The 20,889-nt window shown below is 44.1% G+C and overlaps 1 protein-coding gene across 1 annotated transcript in view; it reads left to right on the top strand.

Moving 5' to 3' along the window:
- The window catches only part of BABAM2 (BRISC and BRCA1 A complex member 2), a 185,016-nt gene extending 175,347 nt beyond the window's left edge, over positions 1–9,669 (top strand). Inside the window, exon 12 of the mRNA XM_066611634.1 lies at positions 7,096–9,669. Coding sequence (XP_066467731.1) covers positions 7,096–7,159 — 64 coding nt within the window. The 3' untranslated portion in view covers positions 7,160–9,669. The remainder of the gene's footprint in view (positions 1–7,095) is intronic.
- The last annotated feature ends 11,220 nt before the right edge of the window (positions 9,670–20,889 follow it).

A 20,889-nucleotide genomic window follows, 5' to 3' on the forward strand; every position in this document is an offset into this window, starting at 1 on the left:
CATTAGTTCCACTATGAAAAGTCTAGCTAACTATCTCCCTCTGTGAGGAACTAGAATCATTCTACTATATAACATTTATACAGGTCTTCCCAAGTGTGCAAAGCACTTTACATATGTTGTGTTGATGCTGCCCATCCTGATTTACTCAGCTTACGGCAGTGGTTCTCACACATTTAGCTCCGGGACCCACTTTTTAGAATGAGAATCTGTCAAGACCCATTGGAAGTGATGTCATGACCGGAAGTAATGTCATCAAGCAGGAAAAATTTTTTTTAACTATCCTAGACTGCAATCCTACCCACATTTACCCAGGTAGTAAATAGTCCCATTGACTATCATTGTTAAAAGCATATACATAGTAGCCTGCTCAAAGTACAGTCAAAACACAGTCACATACCAAGGTAGCATCAAGTCTAATATATTAAAAGTAAAATGCTGAAATGAATGGGGACTCACCTAAAATGGGCTCACGACCCACCTAGTGGGTCCCAACCCACAGCTTGAGAAATACTGATTTACGGGGTTGAGGTATTATTATCCCTTATGCAACTAGCAGTAGTAGTAGTGTCCCCATCCTGCAGCAGGGACCCTGAGGCTAAGAGGGAGTGGCATCTAATGAGCAAAGGCAAGACTCAAAACTGGAGAAGTCCTGATCTGCAGTTCTGTCTCTCAGCCACTGCACCACACTAGCTCTTGTGACTATTGCATGACAAAATGGTTTTTAATCTGTATTTTTAGAAAGGTAGAAATCAAGATACTAATTAGCAGTGGTAAGCACACCAGAAATATTGGCCACAACTCTTGAAAACTACCAATGAGGAATAGTTCAAATGAGATAATTTGACATTGCCCCCAGGTCAGAATGATTGTATAGCATTCAGTGGCCTTGTAGAAGGAAGTGGCATGTTATATTATGGTGATGATTTTTTTTCTTTCTGGAGGCCTGTCACTTGCTGTTGAAAATTGGGGTGAGGCAAACCACACTGTAGTGGTGATGAGTTGTCTACTCTAGATGCTACACTTTACACTTCACTCTGAAAACACTTTTAACCATCTTTGGCCCATCAGGGGGTGTTTCTTTCTTTTTCTCAATGACACTTCTTGACATTTCAGGCACTGGGGCATCTGTAGCTGATTAATACATAGAAGAATGTCAACATGTATAATGAAAACACACAAAAAGGGCTTTGAGGATTTTGCTGTCATAACTTGGCATCAGTGGCACTTCTCTCTTAATATCTCCTAAACTCTTGATAAGCAAGAGAATATTGAGGTTTTCCTAGGCATATTCTTGTGTTTGAATCAAGGCTGGTGGATCCATAAGGTTAACTGAAGCAGTCACCTCAGACAGATTAGTAGGGGGCACCCACCTCTGTCTGCTGGCCTTCCTCTTCCCCCCACTCCCTGGCTTGGAAAAGGAAGAGGGAGACAGAGAGCAAGTGTGAAGGAGAGGAGACCAGTGGACTAGCATGTTAAAGGAACGGAGACTGAAACATTGCCATATATGGGGGGGGGGGCAGTATATGCCATGCTTTCTCAGGCATCAGGAGGTCTTGGACCAAACCTACTTTGAATCGTGAACCACAATAATAATCGTGCTTGTGTTACTGTAGACCAGTAAGAAGTGTATCTTTTTGAATTTGAGTCTCAGCTTTCTAGATCAGAGTTAGCCTTTGAGCCTTAAGACTCCTCTTGGACCCCGAGACCCATCTTGGCTAACTATGCAGTGTCTTCCTCCACCATGCCATGTATTCAAACAATCATGCCCCTCACTTTTCCTCTTCTACTGTTACAACATATTATGTCAGAAAAACACCACAGACCACCAGTGACAGCAGCAGCCTGCTTCCTTCAGTCCCCAAATGTCTGACAAAATTTGAAAAAGCCTCACCTTGCTTTCTAAAACTTGAAAGAGATGCAGCCGTGCAGATCTCAGTCCTGCATTTTCTGGAGAGCCGCTGAAGCATTGCTGGGGGAACCCAGTCAGTACAGAATGGTTTTTAGCAATCTGGTTGGCTGAAGAACTTAAAAATCTATGTGAGCTACCTCTACAAGTCCCAGTTTCACACAGTTATCACCATGAGACTGTTGGGGCAGAAAGATATCTCTTCATGATGGGTGAAAGGCAGATGTGTGAACTTCTTTAATGTGAATTTTGAGATGTCATTTTCACCCTCTATGCTGCTTTGGTTCCCATTTTGCATTTTTTTTTGTATTTACTTGTTGCCTATGATTGGTGTGTGTGTGTGTGTGAGAGAGAGAGAGAGAGAGAGAGAGAGGGTGTGTGTGTGTGTGTGAGAGAGAGAGATCTCATTTTGAGCTTCTGGTTGTACTATAATACAGACTCGACGTAAGGGATAACAACAGCCATAGCAGAACTGAAAAACATGTGGTATAGGTATAGAGCAGACGGAGATCTCAAACCACTTTGGAATCTCTTAATAGTATGAGTCAGTCAGCATTTTAAAAACAAATATGTGGCATTTAATTGTTCAGGAATACTTTGCTTCAGGTTCTGAATTGTTGAGGGCATTAACTCATTCAGCAAGAATGGATTTAATAAGTGTGTATAGTGAGTAGTTAGCCTCTGTTTAAACTTCTAGGTTACATGCTGCCCTTCTGTCTCTCCCAGTATGTGTTTAGAGGAGAGAACGGGCTGTATGCAATTATATGAGTTTAAAGCTTAGGTCCAGATGTTATGGTTGCCACCTCGTCGTTTTGGAACATGGTGACTGACAAGATTACTTGCCACGTTGTAATCTTTTAATTGTTAATTGTTCGACATTATGAGGTGCCTCTTTTTACCCTCCATGCCTCTGAAAAATCAGTTCCTGATTGGCATTCTATGGAAAGTTACTGGCACTGCATCCAAAGTTCTTATCCCCTACAATTAAACGTGAAGGTCTGAAGTTCAGCGTTCCGACCCAATTCGTTTGGTTTTCTCCTTTCATTCCTTATTATTTGGCTCACAACATTTTGGTTACAATTAATGCAGAATGTGGCAGCCTAGGTGGTTACTGGAGCTAGGCGGTTTGACTCTCTTGGACCTCTGCTCCAGCGACTGCACTGGCTGCCTATTCGTTTCCAGTCCCAATTCAAAGTGTTTGACCTGTAAAGGTATTGTCCCCTCCTAACTGGGTAAGAGGCACTTTTTCAAGTGGGTGCTCCTCTTTTATTTAGCAGAGGGAGAGTAACTGGCCCTCCTCACCCCAGCAGTTGCCTTTTCCGTGGCTGTCTGCTGGTGCTCTTTTGCAGCTTTTTAGATTGTGAGCCCTCTTGGGACAGGGAGCCATTAGATCTTTGATTTTTCTCTGTAAATCGCTTTGTGAACTTTCTGTTGAAAAGCGGTATATAAATACTGTTATTAATAATAATAATAATAATAATAATAATAATAATAATAATAATAATAATAATAAAGCCCTTCACTGTTTGGGTCAGGTTATCTGAGGGACTGCTTTCTCCCATACATTCCAGTCCGCTGTCTTAGGTCACCTGAGGGTTCTCTCCTTCAAGTTCTACCTCTGTCCCAAGTTAGAGGGATGGCGACATGAGAGTGAGCCTTCTCCGTAGTGGCCCCACAACTATGGAATTTCCTCTCAGGGGAAATTAAGAACTACCCCCTTCCTCATGGTTTTTTGGCAAGGGCTCAAAATGTCTATTTCGTCTGGCATTTGGTTGAAGGGTTGATTCCGCCCTCTGCCCCTCTGTACAGTGGCTTGACTGCTGCTTTCTGGACTACATTTTATTATGGAGCATTGGAAGTTGCCTTAGGCATTCACTTCAGCATGGGAAATTCGGTTTATACATTTTTCAAATAAAAAATGTATAAACTTTACATGACAGCAACTGTTACCTTGCACATGCCCAATCTTGTCTGATCTCAGAAGCTAAGCAGGGTCAGGCCTGGTTAGTACTTGGATGGGAGATCGCCTGGGAATACCGGGTAGTGTAGGCCTATACCATAGTCTTTCGAGACTGAAGGTTGCCAACCAAACTTTACATGTTCTTATTTTCAACCACATTAAGGCAATTTGGGTAATACACAATGTATTGATCACGTCCTTACATGATCTCATTTGGTTTTGTTTCTTTTTAATTTCTTTTTTCAAGATAAAAAATCGGGCATAGGGAACCCATTCATATGCCCGCGGGAGGAAAACCACACACTTCTAGAAGCAAGCTTCTGTGGGCTGGATCAGAAACTACACGCGTAAATCAGATGCACATTTGGCAGGCCATCCATGCGCAGACAGTGTTGCCCTGCATTGCTTTCAGTGGCTGAGTGCTTGAATGCACATTGAGTTGTCGCTAGTCACACCCAAAATGCCGTTTTTATGCTTGACTGAAAGGGGATCGGGTCATGAATGACAGTAAACATGTTCAAGTTTATTCCTTGCATAACAGTGACTTCATTTAGAAAAGAAGAAGAGGAAAACAAACTCCATGGATATTTAAAGATAAAGGCTAGAAGATAGCACACTACTAGTTCACTTGAAGGGCAAAGACTACCTCACAGAATGAGAGTTTTTCATTACTCCAGTACCATCAAGCACATTTAATGGGAGGCTGAATGCTAGATCGGTGTTTCTCAAACTGTGGGACAGGACCCACTAGGTGGGTCACAAACCAATTTCAGATTGTGAAATTCTGTGAATTCAGATTGTGAATGTCCCCATTCATTTCTGTAGTTTATTTTTTTAATATATTACACTTGATGCTACCATGGTATTTGACTGCATTTGGGGAAATGTTGCAGATCTGTATTTTTAACAGCTACTATGTATATGCTTTTAACAATAATAGTAAATGGGATTTAATCCTCCATAAGAGTGGTGTGAGGCTCTTGGGGCAGAGCCTCTGCTCTGGCTGACTGCCCCTTTAAGGGAGTCCTGAGAAGGCCTCAGACTGACTCAGGGAGAGGGGGTTCCAGCACCCTGATCCTCTTCCCTGGCTGGGCTTTTGCTGTCTGCACAGCCACCCACCTCCCAGCTTCCAACCAGCCCCTGCATCACTGGCCTCCCAGCTTTTGTAGGGCCAGCTACCCTCCCCACAGCTCCTCCCCTTCCTCTCAGGAGAGGTAAAAAGGGCAGTTCCCTGGCAGCCACCCTTCCCTTGTCTTAAAGGCCTCCCTTCTTCCCCTGTGCTGCCTTCACCTCGCCTTTGCTCCTCCCCTTCTGGCTTCTCTCCTCTCCCAGTGCTAAAAGTTTGAGAACCACTGTGCTAAATAGTTAGATACTCTGGTACCTGCATCAACGTCTCAAGTTCATTAGAGCTTCATCACACTTGAAAACCATACAAGCATTCCACACACCATAGGGAAATTGTACCATGACAGATTCTCATGGAATTCAAGAGAGTATCTGATGAACAAAGAAAGGAGGAAGGAACAGAATATGCTAAGCTTGAAGTAAGGGACAGGAGCCAGCGCGTGATGGTAGTTTAAGCATTGGGATCAGATCGCATCAAGGAACATTATTTGTGAAGGCTCAGGGAAATGCTGATAATTGTTGGAACAGTAGGATGGTGGAATATTTGCCCAGCATAGTTGCAGATTTCCCTTCTGTGGAATGCTAAAAAGGAACTTGATTAGTCTCTCTCAAATGTGGTACCGTCTAGTGAAGTCTTGAGTTGTTGGAAAGTGGACTGCATTAATTCTGGCTTTCTCAGGTTCTGTGATTTTTGTGGTTATCAACCAGCATTAGGATGGTGATTAGAGTTCAGCAACCTCTATCCAGATTGCAACATTCAGTGCTACACAGTGTAGGTTGTTGCTGTAGTTTTTTTAACTCCTTTCGGAAATGTTTGGCACAGAATTTTGCATTCAGAAAGGCCTGGAATTTTTTTGGCATGTATGATCAGTCTAATCATCATAAGTAGTAAAGGAAAGTAACATAATTTAGAGCTAGCTTCTCTCCAGACATTTATCCAGAAAAGCATGAGTGAAGGGAAATTCAAATGTGAAGCAGTTCTACAGCAGAAAAAAAGAGGTCGAAGACTAATCTCTATTCTGATTTAACTCTCTTTTGACTTAAGCAATTAAGGAGCCTGTATTTTTGCAAAAGTATGGCATTTGCTGTACATACAGAGTTACTTGATGAAGCATACAAATGCCAGAGCAACATGCTTGTCAATTTCCCTTATTTGAATTGACCACCTTAAGGGTAAGGAACAACTGGCTGGATGTAGCCTTAGATCTAGATGAATATGCACACTGTACCCTTAATGTGCAGTTCTTGTTTACAATTCCAAAATTTCTCTAAAATGAATTGTAACTAATCCAGACATAATCTGTATTTGCGCTCTGAATTGATTTAGCTAATTCCATTATAAGCAGCTCTGCCTTTCATAAAAAGACCTCTGTGGATATAGATGATAGTGAGCATGAACCAATCAACTGGGTGAATGTGTAGTTGGCAGCAAACAAAGTTCTTGTGTGCTTTGAGACATGGATAAATCCAATTATCCCAGAAGCATGGTGAGAATCGAGAGATAATGGAAACTCTCAGCTACCCAACACTGTTGCTGTAAATGGTACGACTTAACATGGTTCTCATTGTCTGTCTCCTGAAGTTCTTTGAACAAAGAGCACTTTTTTCTCCTGTTGATTTATGCAGAATTCCGCTCTAGAGTAAAAGAATTAGGTTTCTTGGATTCAGGGGAGCAAAAGAAGGACCAATTGCAGATTACTCACGGAACCACCAGCAAAATGTATTTCAACAGAAATTACAACGGATTCAGTGATGAAATAGCAATAAAGTGTGTGATCATTACATCAAAGCAGGGAAACCTACTGAGACAGAAGCGTTCAAATTGGTCATAATTCAGAACTTGAGTAACATATTCCCTGATTTTTTTTTAATGAGCAGAAGTACAGACTTCCAGTAACTGTATCTCCTCTCCATTACTTGGGGATGGAATATCGCACTGCTGGGTTTGATCAGGGCTCACATGTATACATGCTGAAGGGGTGTTTAATCAGGACAGGTTCTTAATCTATCTTAAGACTTTCATTTTAGAAGACCTTCTCCTTGCATGTGCAGAATGCTCTAGTTTTGCTTTTACTAACATCCACACCTTCTGTTCCTCCATTAGGGCATACTTCAAAACATTCGTCCCTCAATTCCAGGAGGCAGCATTTGCCAATGGAAAACTCTGAAATAAAGAGAGGGAAATCAGCCCTGTCCTGAAAGGATGCCAGATGGTTATGCCCACATACCTGTCAACGGACTGCACGATGACTTCCTGGAAGCAGCTAGCTTGGGACTTCAGTCTTCATTGACATGTTTAGCCTCTGGAGTGTCACTGTGGCCACCGCAGACTGAATTCACTTGGGGGGGAATTGTGTATGTATGTATAATGAGGATCTTGACTGGCTTAACATTTTGTTTTCCGTTGCTCAGTTTTTTCTACCTGGAAAAATGTTTCTTATTTCCCTGCTTGATATTAAAAATGTGTTGGATAGCTGTGATTTGGTGCTTTTTCTTGGCATGTCTTTATTCTTAAAACTCTCAAGCGGCTCCCCCCCCCAATTCGGTGCCAGCATTTAAGGTTTTCCTGTAAAAAAATTTCATGTTGGATTTCAGCTTTTTGCATATCAGATGTAGAAAATTAGGTAAGCATGCCAAAAAAAACCCACTGGGCAAAGCAATGCCGCATTACGGCCTTGTAGTTGTTCGCACTCACAATTCATACCTATGTGAATATGAAATAATACAACTAGAGCAGGGGTGTCCAAACTTTTTAGCAGGAGGGCCACATCATCTCTCTGTGTCAGGGGCCAGGAATAAAAAAAATAATTTACATTTCAAATTTGAATAAATTTACCAACATTTGCATAGATGAATATTGGAACTTGTATGAACGAATGAAGGTCTTGCAATGGTCAAGGCCTATAAAAGGCCTTACACATAGCAAAACCGGCCTTTTCTTTTCTGCTACTGCTGCATCACAAGACGTGAAACAGCAAGCAGTGGAGGGAGTCCTCATCCCACAGCTCATGTGAGAGATCAAACAGTTGCCCTAACACTGAGAGCAGTTGCATCAGACCAGCAAGGCTCCAGCAAGTCTCCGAAGGGCAGGAGGCTCCTTGGAGACTGGGGGCTACCTGTGGGTCGGATTGGGAGACCTTGAGGGCCACAAATGGCCCCCAGGCCGGCGTTTGGGCACCCCTGAACTACAGTAACATTCAACTGAACACTGTGTGCGTTGATGGGGACTTCACAGTATTGTTAGCATCTTCAGGTGAAAGTGCTCCATACTCTTGTTATTAGTGTCGGTCTGAGATAAACTATCTCATTCCATTGATGATGCCAAGAAACGTCTACCATTTGAACGCCAACCGAGTCTCACAATTCTGTGTAAATTGCAATGGCAACCATAGCGTTTCTATCTTACTTTATAGTTCTGATGAGAAGCCTGAACACTATTACTGAGACACTCTTAACTTCAAAAGCTTTGTTAATTGCCTTTAGTAAAATATAATACTCAACCTGAAATTTGCCATTCATCCCACACTTAGAGGACCTGATAAGAAAACATAATTGGAAGCATTGTGGTTTTTTCCAATACAGGATGGTACATTCAGAGTCTGAGCTATTCATTTTTCCCTTCCTGTGATGCACTTAGACAAATCACTTGTCTCTGACTCTCTGCAGAGTAACTTCCCGTATTTTGTAAATAGAATAAAGTACTTCCCAACAGGGAGTAAAGTGTGCATGGTTTAGAAACAGCATGTGGAAAATGTACCTCAGTTTTCTGTGATTTGGAGAACAACACTGAAGAACTGCTGCTGTCTTATTCAGAACACCTGCCATTGCCAAACATAATGGTTATTAAGGTAGGTTGCATTCAGATATAATTGCCTGACATCATAAACTCAATATTCATTCTTCGGTGACAGTCCTGTTTGTTATATCTTTCAGGAACTATTAAATGATTTTGCCTTTAGAAAAAATGCGGTTGTACTCTTAGAAGATTTGCCTGTGAAGTAACAAAGAGTGGCATTCAAAGTCAATTTCTGAGGGCAAATTAGTGACTGTTTCAAATCCAGGAAAAAGGGGACAGATTCTGTCTCTGGCATGATCCTGTTTTGCTGCTGTCATCAAGGGATGTTGTCAGGCTTCAAGGACAATAAAGTTACACCTCCAATAGCAGGACGTTAGGCAAACACATTTAGGACTTTTTCATGCCATGCAAAGAATTATGTGTAAGAATTACGTGTAGCTTAGCTTTACATTTTTTAAAATTCACAGAAGGAATTGAGCTTACATTCTCATTCTGGATCAATTTCATGATCTCAAGCCTCTGAAAACAAATGACTAAATGAGGGCAAGAACAAGCACCCATGAGTGCTGAAACAACCAGAAATGGGCAGTTCCTCAAAGTCCTTAGCTTTGCAACCCACCTTGTCGTCCACAGTGAATCCAAGACCTACCATAAACAGGAAGCTGCGAGACCATATGGAATGTAAACCGGAAGCCACTTCCAAGTTGCACCGGCCCCCGATTCATGTCATTGGCTGCACTGCATCATGCCCCAGAATGCCTTGCAGGCAGCTTCTTTTTTCTTATATTAAGCTATATATGTTAGGAAAGTTCACATGAACATTTCAAGATGTCACCCTCTGAAAGCCACAATCTGTGTGAATGAACCCAATAGAACTGCATGTGCAACATATAATTTAATGAATTTTAATAAAAATTTTACATTTGTTTTGATAATCTATAAATGTATTCTGCTTGCAATAATAAACTAGTTTTCCTCTAGGGCTGCGGTTTTCAAACTCGCAGGGAGTTTGAATCCTGCAGTAAGTCTTTGTGGGGGCGGGGGGAGGCAACGGCGTGATCCCCAGGAACGCACTGCTCAGGGGGGCTGCACGGGCTTAGTGCACTTGCCCAAGTCCCCTGCAGCCCCTCGGGGGTGCAGGCAGCCCTGCGCGACTTTCGGCAGGGCTCCCCGGGTCAGGGAAGGTGACAGCGGAGCAATCGCGCACTGCTTCCGGTTTACCCCGTCATGCCATAAACTGGTGCTACCACATCATGCCATAAACTGTTGAATGCGGAATTCCCAGCAGAATGTAATGCAAAAAAACAGTATTGAAATAGCTCCTTTCCTTCAAACGTTATGGCCAAAAAACCGGAAGGAAAAAATGCATGGAGTCCTATGGAAAGTGAAAGTGAGCTGTACCACGCGTTTACTCTTGAGTAGGTGTACTTGCCATAGTCTGTTGGAAAGGGCAGGCTGAGAGGAATCCAATGACACCAGAATGTCCGGATCCAATGAATGCACCCCTGAAAACACAAAAGGGAGAAGGAGGTCCCTGCCTCCCTCCCTGCTGCGTCTATTGAGCCGGAAATGAAGCCACGTGGTTGTGTTTACTTGTGAGTAAACACAAAAGGGAGGAGATCCCTTCCTCCCTCCCAGCTGCAGTCTATTGAGCCCTATGGAAAGCGAAGCAGCCTCACGTTGCGTTTACTCATGAGTAGGCAGACATGCCTTGGTTGGTGGTCAGGTCAGGCAAAGGGGAATGTGAAGACACCAGAATGGTCTTGATCCGATGGAACTGGAGCACAACAAATGCTCCAGAAGGCAACCTCTTCCCCCCCCCCCACTGAAAAGGACAAAAAAGAGGCTTGAGCTGGTAAGGGGAATGTTTTCTATTTTGCACTTGCAAAGCCAGGTGGGTCTTTTTCTTGATATGCCTGAAATAGAAGAACTTCAAACTGGGCACTGGGGAGGGCTGGAAATCTTACTGATTCTTTTTTTTGGGGGGGGGGGTGTTATTGCAGGCAGGCTACAGAGTAAGCTCAATTGATCACTATGGAGCATACTTCTGAGTAGACATGCATAGGATTGGGCTCATAGGCTGCAATCCTGCCCACACTTTCCTGAGAGTAAGCGCCATTGACCACACTAGGACTTGCTTCAGAGTAGATTCATGTGGGGGAACAGGACTTGCTCCCCCTTATTTAATTATTTCTTTTATTTTAATTTAATTATTTACAATTATTTATTTTAATTTGCTTCATGATGTCACGTCTGGCCATGACATCACTTCCAATGGGTCCTGGTCAGATTGCCATTCTAAAAAGTGGGTCCCAGTGCTAAAAGTTTGAGAACTGCTGCAATAAGGTGTTAGTAAGTTGACATGGGTGGGTGTGTGACTCCACAAGTTTTCAAAATAACTAAAATCAGAGTTTGGAATAAGACCATCATGTTATATATCAATCAATGTGTAATTTCATGCAGAATGCAGTGAAACAAACCACATTGAAATACCTGTGTTCTAACAAATGGTACAGCCAAAAAACCAGTGGGGGTGGGGCGATGGTACATCACCACGCCCACCACCTTGGGCGTTGCCCCGCCCACTGCATGGGGTGATGTGCAGGTCTCCCATGCCGGGTGACGCAAATCCTAGTGACGCCACTGAGCAAAAGTAATACTCTCCTAGATTAAAATACTGTGTTTGAAAGTGGTTTCAGAGAGCGAACCACAGGCAGGAATAGAGAGGGTTCATCTCCCCTCCTCCCAGTTGCTCTCACTCCCAACCCTGTTTTATAGAAAAGTAGCCAGACATAGGTTGGGTTGGCACCTGCTGCCATTGTATCTTGTTGTCCTGTGGTTTCAGACTGCGGAGAATATTAGGCTTGCCTATTCAGCTGTATTTCATTGATTTCAGCCAAGGAACTCCTGTTCCATTTGTACAGCAATGAACTGTCAGGGAGATGGCTTGTAGTCAAGAAGGGAAGTCAAGATCAATTGCTGGGGGAAAAAATGCTCAAAGTGTCAAGAAATAAGTAAAGAAAGGACTCACAGAATATTTAGCAACTGCCCTGCTGTCTGCCGAGACTGCAATTCAGATCTTGCAGTGAGTCCCCAGTGTGACTTAAAAAGAAATAAAGCATCCTAACAAGAGGCTTTTCATAAATCAATAAGGAAAAAACACCATATTAAATGGCTGGAAAGCAAGCGTTTAATTGCAGGTGCCTTCAGAAAAAAAAACCCCCAACAAAATCTTATTTATGCCTGCAGCTCACAAGTTTACTCGTTTTCAGAAGTGGCTGAAGAATTAATACATTCTGGTTGAATAAATGTCCTTTGCAACCTCCTACAGTGAAAATTGATCTTAGGGTTGCTACATGTTTTCATCAAAGTGTATTGAAGCCATAATGTCTCTCTTCCACCTGTGAGGGTTGCAGAGGTGCCAATGAAATGCAAAACTATTGCCTTTTCTTCCGACTGCGCGGAGTTGTAAAAGTCTTCAACTTGTGGCACTGCACAGTTTTTGCAAACTGGTTAAGTCTGCCAGTGAACCAGAATACTTTTGTCATGCCTCAGTTTTTATTCACAATGAGTCAAGCTGATTGCAGTTTGACACATTGTTTCTTTTAAACCACTGTCCCCTGCAGCTAAAAGATTTTTTAATAATTGCTTTGCAAAGAAAAGGCATTGGGGGTTTTGTGTGTTTTAAAAGACTAGCAAAAAGGGTCATAATAACCCGTCCACAGTTTGGGCTTGTCTTTATCTGAAGAAAAGTACAAAGGCCCTTCAAAGTGTGGGCTTAGGGTAAGGATAAGGTGATGCAAAAAGTCCTATTCCTTAATTGTTCCCAGGATTCCATCATCTGGTCAGTTTTATTCCATTTGAGCTATGGTGGATAACTGTGATTTAGCTGCATGGTCTCTGTGCAGTCATAGATTTGGGATTGCCTCTGGTGCAGGTCAGCCTTTGGGAGTTGCTGAAATTAGAAAAGCTAAGGAAAAATGGCATTTTCGAAATTCTGAATGGCACAGCCATTCAGCTGCACCCTTAAACATGGGCACCCCACTGGAGACCATTGAGGTATGAAGGTCTTCAGTGATGGGTTGTTGTTTGCTGTTCATCACACATTACTGAGACTGCAACCTATTGAATAGAGACACTGATGTCTCCATTGGATTGCATAGGTGAGTCCTCTGGATGCTTGTACCTTTGGAGGTGATGTACATAACCATCAGGACAGCACTTTCTTAGCTGCAGTGTTCCCTCTTTGAATGCTGTTCTTAAGGAGGCCCACCTGGGGCCTAGGCAGGTAAAGACCCTTTATATTCTCCCAGGGTTTGGGTTTTTTTCACACTCTTAGATTGCTTCAGGTATATATTAGGTTCCATTTTATTCCATACTGTAGGGGGGGTGACCCTATATTATGCTCTTTTAAATCTGTTAGGCTGTTTTATAAGACTTTTTAAATGTGTGGTTGTATTTATATTAGGTTGCATTTTATTCCATATTGTAGAGGGGGTGACCCTATACCACGCTATTTTAAATCTGTTAGGATGTTTTATAAGACTTTTTAAATGTGTGGTTGTCAAATGTGTAAGCTGTTTTATATATTTTTTAATAGAGAGTAGCTTAGAAATGTTTGAAGAGTAGAAGAAAAAGTAAGACATGGCTTTTGCAGAAGAGGGAGAAACCTCCTCTGGCCCCCATTCCTCAGCATCTTTTGCTTTCGAATGAACCAAGGAAAGAGAACAGCATTTTCAGGTCTCAGCTAGAACCAGGAGAGCTTAAGTCATTTCTGCTCAACACTGCGTATACACAACATGGATCAAATGTGTACACCTATGGGCTGGGCAGAAATGGGTTAAGCAAAGAAGGGTCATCTTGTACAGAGCACTTAGCAGTTCTTTTCATAAGAATAAATGACACTGTCATTCTAATGGGGGTGTCAGGTGCCTTCATGGGGCAGTTTCTACATGGTGGTGGATTATGTAATTATAGGCTGGGTCTTGGCGTGCCTGGTTCTAATAGCACCTTGGACTCCTTTTACGAATGACTCACCTTCTGCGTGCCTAATTATGGGCTACTCGAATGAAAAAGCAAAGCAAACTGGATCTTCCTGTGCAACTTCCAGTGATGTGGTACTCATCACCAATGTGGCGATGTGCTGCAAAGCTGTATAAATATCTGGGTACGAGACAGAGAGCGAAGGCAAATTAAAAGGGGAAGACCTCACCGGCACAAGAAGTGGGTGACCAACTTGAGTGGCCAGCTTCAACTGTGGTTCATCTAATTTGATTTCCAGTCTGTGGCCTTTGCCAGAGATGTGACATTTCATAGAAACACTTAACACTCCCACACACTCCATGACCTGCATTCACTACTGTACACCCAACACTGGTGGGTGGCAATTTTTGCAATGCCAATGAATGTTTGATCATTGTTCCTGTGAATGAAATTCTGCTTGGTGATCACTCAGAGTGCAAAAGTGTGAAAGATGGGTTAAATGTTCTACAGAAGTTTTGCACATGCAATTTTAAATAGTTAGGGGCCTACAAACCCTAAATAAAATAGTAGAAATCTTTGCTACTACCGTATTTTTCGCTCCATAAGACGCACTTTTCCCCCCCAAAAAAGTGGGGGGGGGAAGTGTGTGCGTCTTATGGAGCGAATACTGCAAAAAAAAAAAAAACTCCACCCCAGCCCTGGCCCCGCCCCCTGCCCAACCGCTCGCTCTGCTGTGCTTCCCAGTCAGAGGCTACTCAGAAGTAAGTCTCAGAGTCACTGGGGCTCACTCCCAGGAAAGCGTGGGTGGGGTGGCAGTCTCACTGCCCAATCCTGTGCATGCCTACTCTGAAGTAAGTCCCATTAGAGTCAGGGGGGCTTACTCCCAGGAAAGCCTCTCTCCCCCCCCCAAGCCTGGAGCATCACAGCCTCTCTTTCCCCCCCACCCCAAGCCTGGAGCATCACAACTTCTCTACAACACAAACACTTTCCCCCCTCTCTCACACACACAGGCTGCCCCCTTCTCTTACACACACAGATGCTCTGCCCCCCCCCACACTCACTCATACAGCAGGGAAAGGGCGCTTTCACTCACCTCATCCAGCATCTGAATGTAAGCCCCCCCCCCCCATCACAAAGAAAAAACTGTCTCCTTGGTCAGAATGCCAGTGTTTGCTTATTGCACAAGCCCCAGGTAAGGCTCAGTTCTCACCATAAATCCAGAGTTTTGTTGTGTCTTGAGAATTCAAGTTGTGGTTGGACTTTCCAAGTTGTTCATTTGTATTGGAATCATGGAAGAACTAGCAAGGAGGTAGATGTGGTGTCAGCAGTGGCCCCTTTAAGGGTAAAGCCTGGGCATTCAGCAGAGTGTGCTGCACAGCTGCAGCCACTGGAAGGCAATAGGGCCCTCAGGGATATAAGGAGTACCTGAGGCAGAAAGGGTTTGTGGGTTTTGAAGGAGTGCAGGTTGGAGGTAGGAGAGGAGACTGACTGGGTTTATTGAATTTGGAATCTGACTGTGAATTGTGACTGAACTTGGATACCCTGATGGATTTGACTGACCTTGGACTGTAATTTGGCTTATTGGTTCTGGACTCTGATTTGGCAACTCTGATTGATGGGACTGATTTACTTGGCATCTGTGGACTGGAACTGGACTCACTTTTGCTTGCTGCACTGGTGAGTTGCACAAGGGGGACTGATCAGCCTTAAGTGGGCACAAGGCCCAGTGGATTGGGATTTGGCAGGACATCATTGTAGCAGAAAGATAATGTGATCCCCTATTTGTGTGCACCTGCTTTTGTGAGCTTCATAAATTCTGACTCTAGCGATGATGAGTTCTTGGGGTTTCCAGAAAACTAGAGTACTCAAACCTTTAAGTCTCTCATTTGTTAATGACAGTGATAATGGTTCTTAATGCCACTGTTGACTGCTGTTCACTTTACATGGTTCAAATGTTATTCTGTTATAGTTTATCAAATATTTTATTACACTATTTGGTTCAGAATATTTTTTTTCCTCTTTTCCTCCTCTAAAAACTAGGTGCGTCTTATGGTCAGGTGCGTCTTATGGAGCAAAAAATACGGTATTTGACGTGAATTACCAAACTGAAAGTTATCTTCATGATTAGGTCTGGCTTCAGTTGGTCTTCAGGAGGTCTGGCTCAGTTGGTAGAGCTGCCGCCTTGTATGCCTGAAGATCTGAGGCTGCCAGTTCGAAACAACCAGAAGTACCCGAGAACTGACGACACGCTGATGAGCTGACCCTCGGTGGCAGAGAGGAGTTGCTGTCAAGTGGAGCATGGGAGGTGAAGGGCCAGAGAGAGGCCAGACTGGGAAGGAATCCAGCTGGAACATGGAGCTCTATGAAAGACTAGAACTATTTAATTTGTAAAAATCCCTACAGGGGTTTAGAGCAGCCTGCCCATGTAAACCGCCTTGGATTAAAGTCTGAAGAAAAATCTGACGACCAAGACAGGCGGTATATAAATATCTGTATAAATAAAAAAAAAATAAATGATTGGATGGAAACTGTGGGGTACTGGGTGCTTTTTACTTAAAACCTGCAATTTGCAACCTAGTGTCATTTTGGGCAGACCTCAGAGCCTCACTTCTATAGAGAGCCTGATTTAGTTAGTGTGCCATGAGATGAAAGAGATTGAAAATTGCTGATCTAGCCCAGCAACCCATGGCCAACCAGATACATCCAGGAAGCTCACATTCAGGGCATGAAGGCCAACCTCTGATCATGGAAATTCCACAGAATCATTGTGACTTAGTCTCCATGTGCTTGGAGGCTGTCTACAATGAATTAGTGTGAGCTCAGATACCAATGACTGTGAAGGGTCCTGAGCAGCCTGTTTGCCAACACGCCAGGTTCCTGTAATTCTACAACTTTGCTCTGCAAAATAGCTTGTTTTGAGGGTCTGTGTTTTTGTATGTGCACCTGATCCTGTGTCTCCAGATTTAATCACAGGAAGAACAGCTGTTGAGGAAGCAGGCTTGCTAAAAAGGGACAGAAGAAAGCATTTTTCCAATTGGACATTTGAATGCTTGGCAAGAAATTCAGAAGTCTGTCAAAGTAGCCCCATGCCAACATCCCCCTTTGAACTAAGCGATGCTGCAGCCAACTGGGGACTAGCTGTGGTCCCTTCTGTTGTCCCCACAATGGACTTGCTGTGATCCCCTCTCTGTCATCATGTGCAAACAATGCAATGCCTTGGACTCAGTCAGACCCTTCATCCGTATGACCCAATGTCGCATCATACTGGGACTAGAAGTGGTGCTCCAAAGTTTTAGGGACAGAGTGTTCGCCATCACCCTCGGCCTGTTTTTCCTCAGCTAAAGATGCTGGAGACCAAGCCTGGGCCTTTCAGCAGGCACAGTCCATGAGCTTTGCCTCTTTCCTATAGGTTGGAGTCCTGCAGGTGTTGAGGCTGCAGATAATGCAGGTACTGAGTGAGCCTGCCTGGTGCTGCTGCCCCCTCCCCATGAGGAGTAGGCTTTGGATGTGCAATTCGGCCATCTTTCTCCTTGGAAGGGAAAATTCTGGATCAGTGCTCTCTGGGGCAATCTCAGTGAATGCAATATGCATAATGACCAGCTATGGGCAATTTCCATACAGAAAATATGCAGGCAGAGGGTGGTCAGGTAGGCACTGGCTAAGGACCCATGCCCATCAGAGGGCCTACCTGACCCCTGAACCCACAGTACTGGTGGCCATGGTAGTAACCATTGTGCCCTTAGGGGATGGGTGAGGGGATACCATGGGGAATCCATCCAGTGCTGGTCTTTTCTCCAGGGACCCTGCACCCTGGTGTTGGCATCTCAAATCAGCTACTCTTTTCCCTTCATGTTATGACAAGGGGGTATGTCCTATACTGCACTGGTCAAGAAAGGGTAAGTCCATTATTAAATGCCGAGAGCTGTTTATTCCAGCACCCAAAGCATTCTGAGCTGAAGTCTCTTTCTCAGGACTTATCATTGCCTGCATCTAGGCAGGCCAGAAATCAGTCTCACAAAAAAGGAAGGCAGCAGTCCCTCAGTCATTACAGCTTCTCACTCACTCTTACTGGCTGATGACTCTAGACAACTGTATAGTAGTTTATATAATTTCCAAGGATTTCAGCCAAACCGTCTGTAAGCACTAAAAACTGTAGTTTGTGCTTAAAATGACTAATATCAGACTAGGGTGGAAAAGATCCAGGTTCAAATCCTCCTCGCCCTCCCAGAGTTCCCAGGGCTGCCCCTATGCCAGACAGTATGTCTCAGCCTAAGCAGCATCGTAGGGTTTTGGTGAGAGTAAAATGCAGGGGGGGGGCCTCTTACTGTGCCCCAAGTTCCTTTGAGAACAGATGGGATTTGTGAATGAAAACGTACTCTCCAAAAGTTCTCTCCCTACAATAATAAAGGGAGGTGGCCAAGCAGGGCACAGGCTCTGGCCACATGTCTTTTCCTGGAGCTTTTTCAACAGCTCTGTCTAGTGCTTTTCCTTCCATTGTGTGGATTCCTGGATCCAGATGCTTACACCTGAATCTGGCTTTGGCTCTCCCATCCCACCCTCCAGTGTGCCTGCTTTTTTTACACCCACAATACCACACGAGGAAGCATCGGGCCAGGAGCTGGCTCTGCTCACCCCACTTCCTCACCACCAGCCAGCGAACGAAGGCTCATGTTGTTCTTTGAACTGCATCCAAAAGAACATGAGGAGAGGCCATTAAAAAAGTGCTTACTCAAAAGTGTTGGGCTGCCAGCGGTGCTCCTCTTTTCCACTGGCACAAAGACAGATGTCTCATCCATTGCGTACAGCACGCAGGCTGGCATCTCCCTTTGGATCTCTCTCCATGTAAACAGGCCCAAGCCGCTGATCGGGCAGGTGCTGAAGGTTCCCTGACACCTGCCTGGCTGGCCACTTGCCAAGAGTCCTCGGCTCGCACGTAACAAACATGCATTAGTTACCTCAATTAAGGGACAGTGTCTGGTGGCGTCGTAGACCCTGGATTAGATGCAGAAGAAAGTTGGGAGAAACAGTTTGATCTTGCTTTTATCTTTCTCAGTCTTGAACTGAACTCCTTGCTCAAATGTTGTTGAAAAATAAATTATTCTATGGATACTCTTTGCTTTTTTTCATAATCTAGTACAGCATTTATACTTGATCTGGAACCAAAAGGGAATCACACACAGAATCAATCAAAATCAATGTTTTGATACAGAATCAAAACATCTGTAACGCTAACTGGGCAAAGAGGCACCTTTTTTTGAAGTGGTTCTCCTCTTCCATTTAGCAGGAGGAGAGCCATGATACCTCTTCACCCAAGCACAGTGTCTTTTCCAGTGTCTCTTCTGCATCTCTTTTTAGACTGTGAGCCCTTTAGGGACAGGGAATCGTTACTGATGTGTTTTGCTGTGTGAACCACTTTGTGATTACTTTTTGTAAAAGTACCTTTTCAGTGCTTTTTGATGATCTTTTACAGGCAGTGGTTCCAAAAGTGGAACATAAATATGTATTAATAATAACAATGCTGAAGAGCCATCACCAGGTCTCTTGATGTCATATTTATTTTCTTCTTTCACACTTTCACATGCAGCCTGGTTGGAAGGAAAGCTTCAGTATTGACTAAAGCTGTGATAGCTGTGGGCGGGCATTCAACCTTTTTTGCCCAGACAGTGTTTCTGCTCAATGTCCCCTCCCTGAGGCAGCATCAGATGTTGGCCACCCCTCGGGGGCCCACCTGGCAAGGTTGACCCTGGACCTCATTACCAGTGGTATTGCCCAATGTGTCAGGGGGGAGTGAGTGCACTTCCAGGTACACTGTAAACAACTAAATTGAGGAATCAGCATGAGGGCAGAGGGTTAACTGCCTTCCCTCACCCCCTATGCCTCTTGAAAAAGAGACATCAGCACTTCTAATCGCAGAATTCACATGTCATGGCTGGTCTCAGCCATTCCTCAATGCCTGAAGCTACACCTCAAAGTTGACAGAGAAAAGTTAATACCAGTTACTGTCTCCCTGCCAGCAGTGTGAGACATCGCAAAGCCCTGTAAAGGAACTCTTCAAGCATGTTCACCTTCATTGGCTGGCTGAAGCAGAGCACACAATGTGCATCTGTCCATCAGGAAGCCATGGGTCAAGTGCTGTCAGGATTAGTGGAAGAGCGCCTGACCTAGGAACTGCAAGATGTCCTCCTGTCAGGCATGTGAAAATGACCAAGCCAAAGTTGAAAGCAGGTGGGGTGGGGTGGGGTGGGGCAGGGGGCCACCCCTCCTGACCTACATGTGATCAAGACCCCTTCCACTATACAGGATTCTGATGAGGCACACAAAGAAAGAGATCGTGATGATGCAAGGCCAACTTCAGAACATCAGGTAGGCAGTGAACAATCTTCTTGTTCAGTCCATGCCTCTGTCTGCGTGACAGCATGACTCTGCATGGTTAGGCTCCAAAATATCATGGCACCAATACGAATCCTCAGTCGACAGGCCCGTTCTGCCTCAGCGACTCCTGCCACTGGGAAGGGATGTTAGGAAATGTTTGTTATTGGATTTCAGTCTTCTTGGCTGGTTCCCCCTCTGCAGCTCAACTTTGTCCTTACCTGGAAAGAACAAGGAGTGGGCACATGGGTGGGACTCGACTGCATAGTAACTGCAGCCGTTGTTAATAAACATGCTGAAAGTCATGCTGAGGCAGCTTCTGTAATGTAAGCAGCACGACTGATAGCATCTCATCACCCCTCCTGCCAGGTGAAGACAGCGTGTGAAGTTCTGGCTTATAATATTAATAACACTTAGCAATTACGCAGCACCTTTCATCCAAGAGCATCAAAGCACACAGCAAGCAATAATTAATTAAACTGCACAACAGTCCTGCAAAGCCGCTGATATGCCCTTTGTGCACCTGAGGGCACAAAGGCAGCCCTCAGGGCAGTCATCTAAACACCGTCAGAGCAGTAAATGAACAACAGGGCAGGGGAACGGTGAATTGCCCTGGAAGAACACAGAAAGTCATGCCGTCTGCCCAAATGCAGATTCTTCACATATCACATGACTGAAGCATCTCAGACACAGAGTATTAGTCCATCTCGGTGTTGTCTAGCCTGAGGGCAACTGTTAGAGAAAGATCTC

Source organism: Tiliqua scincoides, chromosome 1 (assembly GCF_035046505.1).
Source record: "Tiliqua scincoides isolate rTilSci1 chromosome 1, rTilSci1.hap2, whole genome shotgun sequence".
In the NCBI taxonomy this organism is placed as follows: Eukaryota; Metazoa; Chordata; class Lepidosauria; order Squamata; family Scincidae; genus Tiliqua; species Tiliqua scincoides.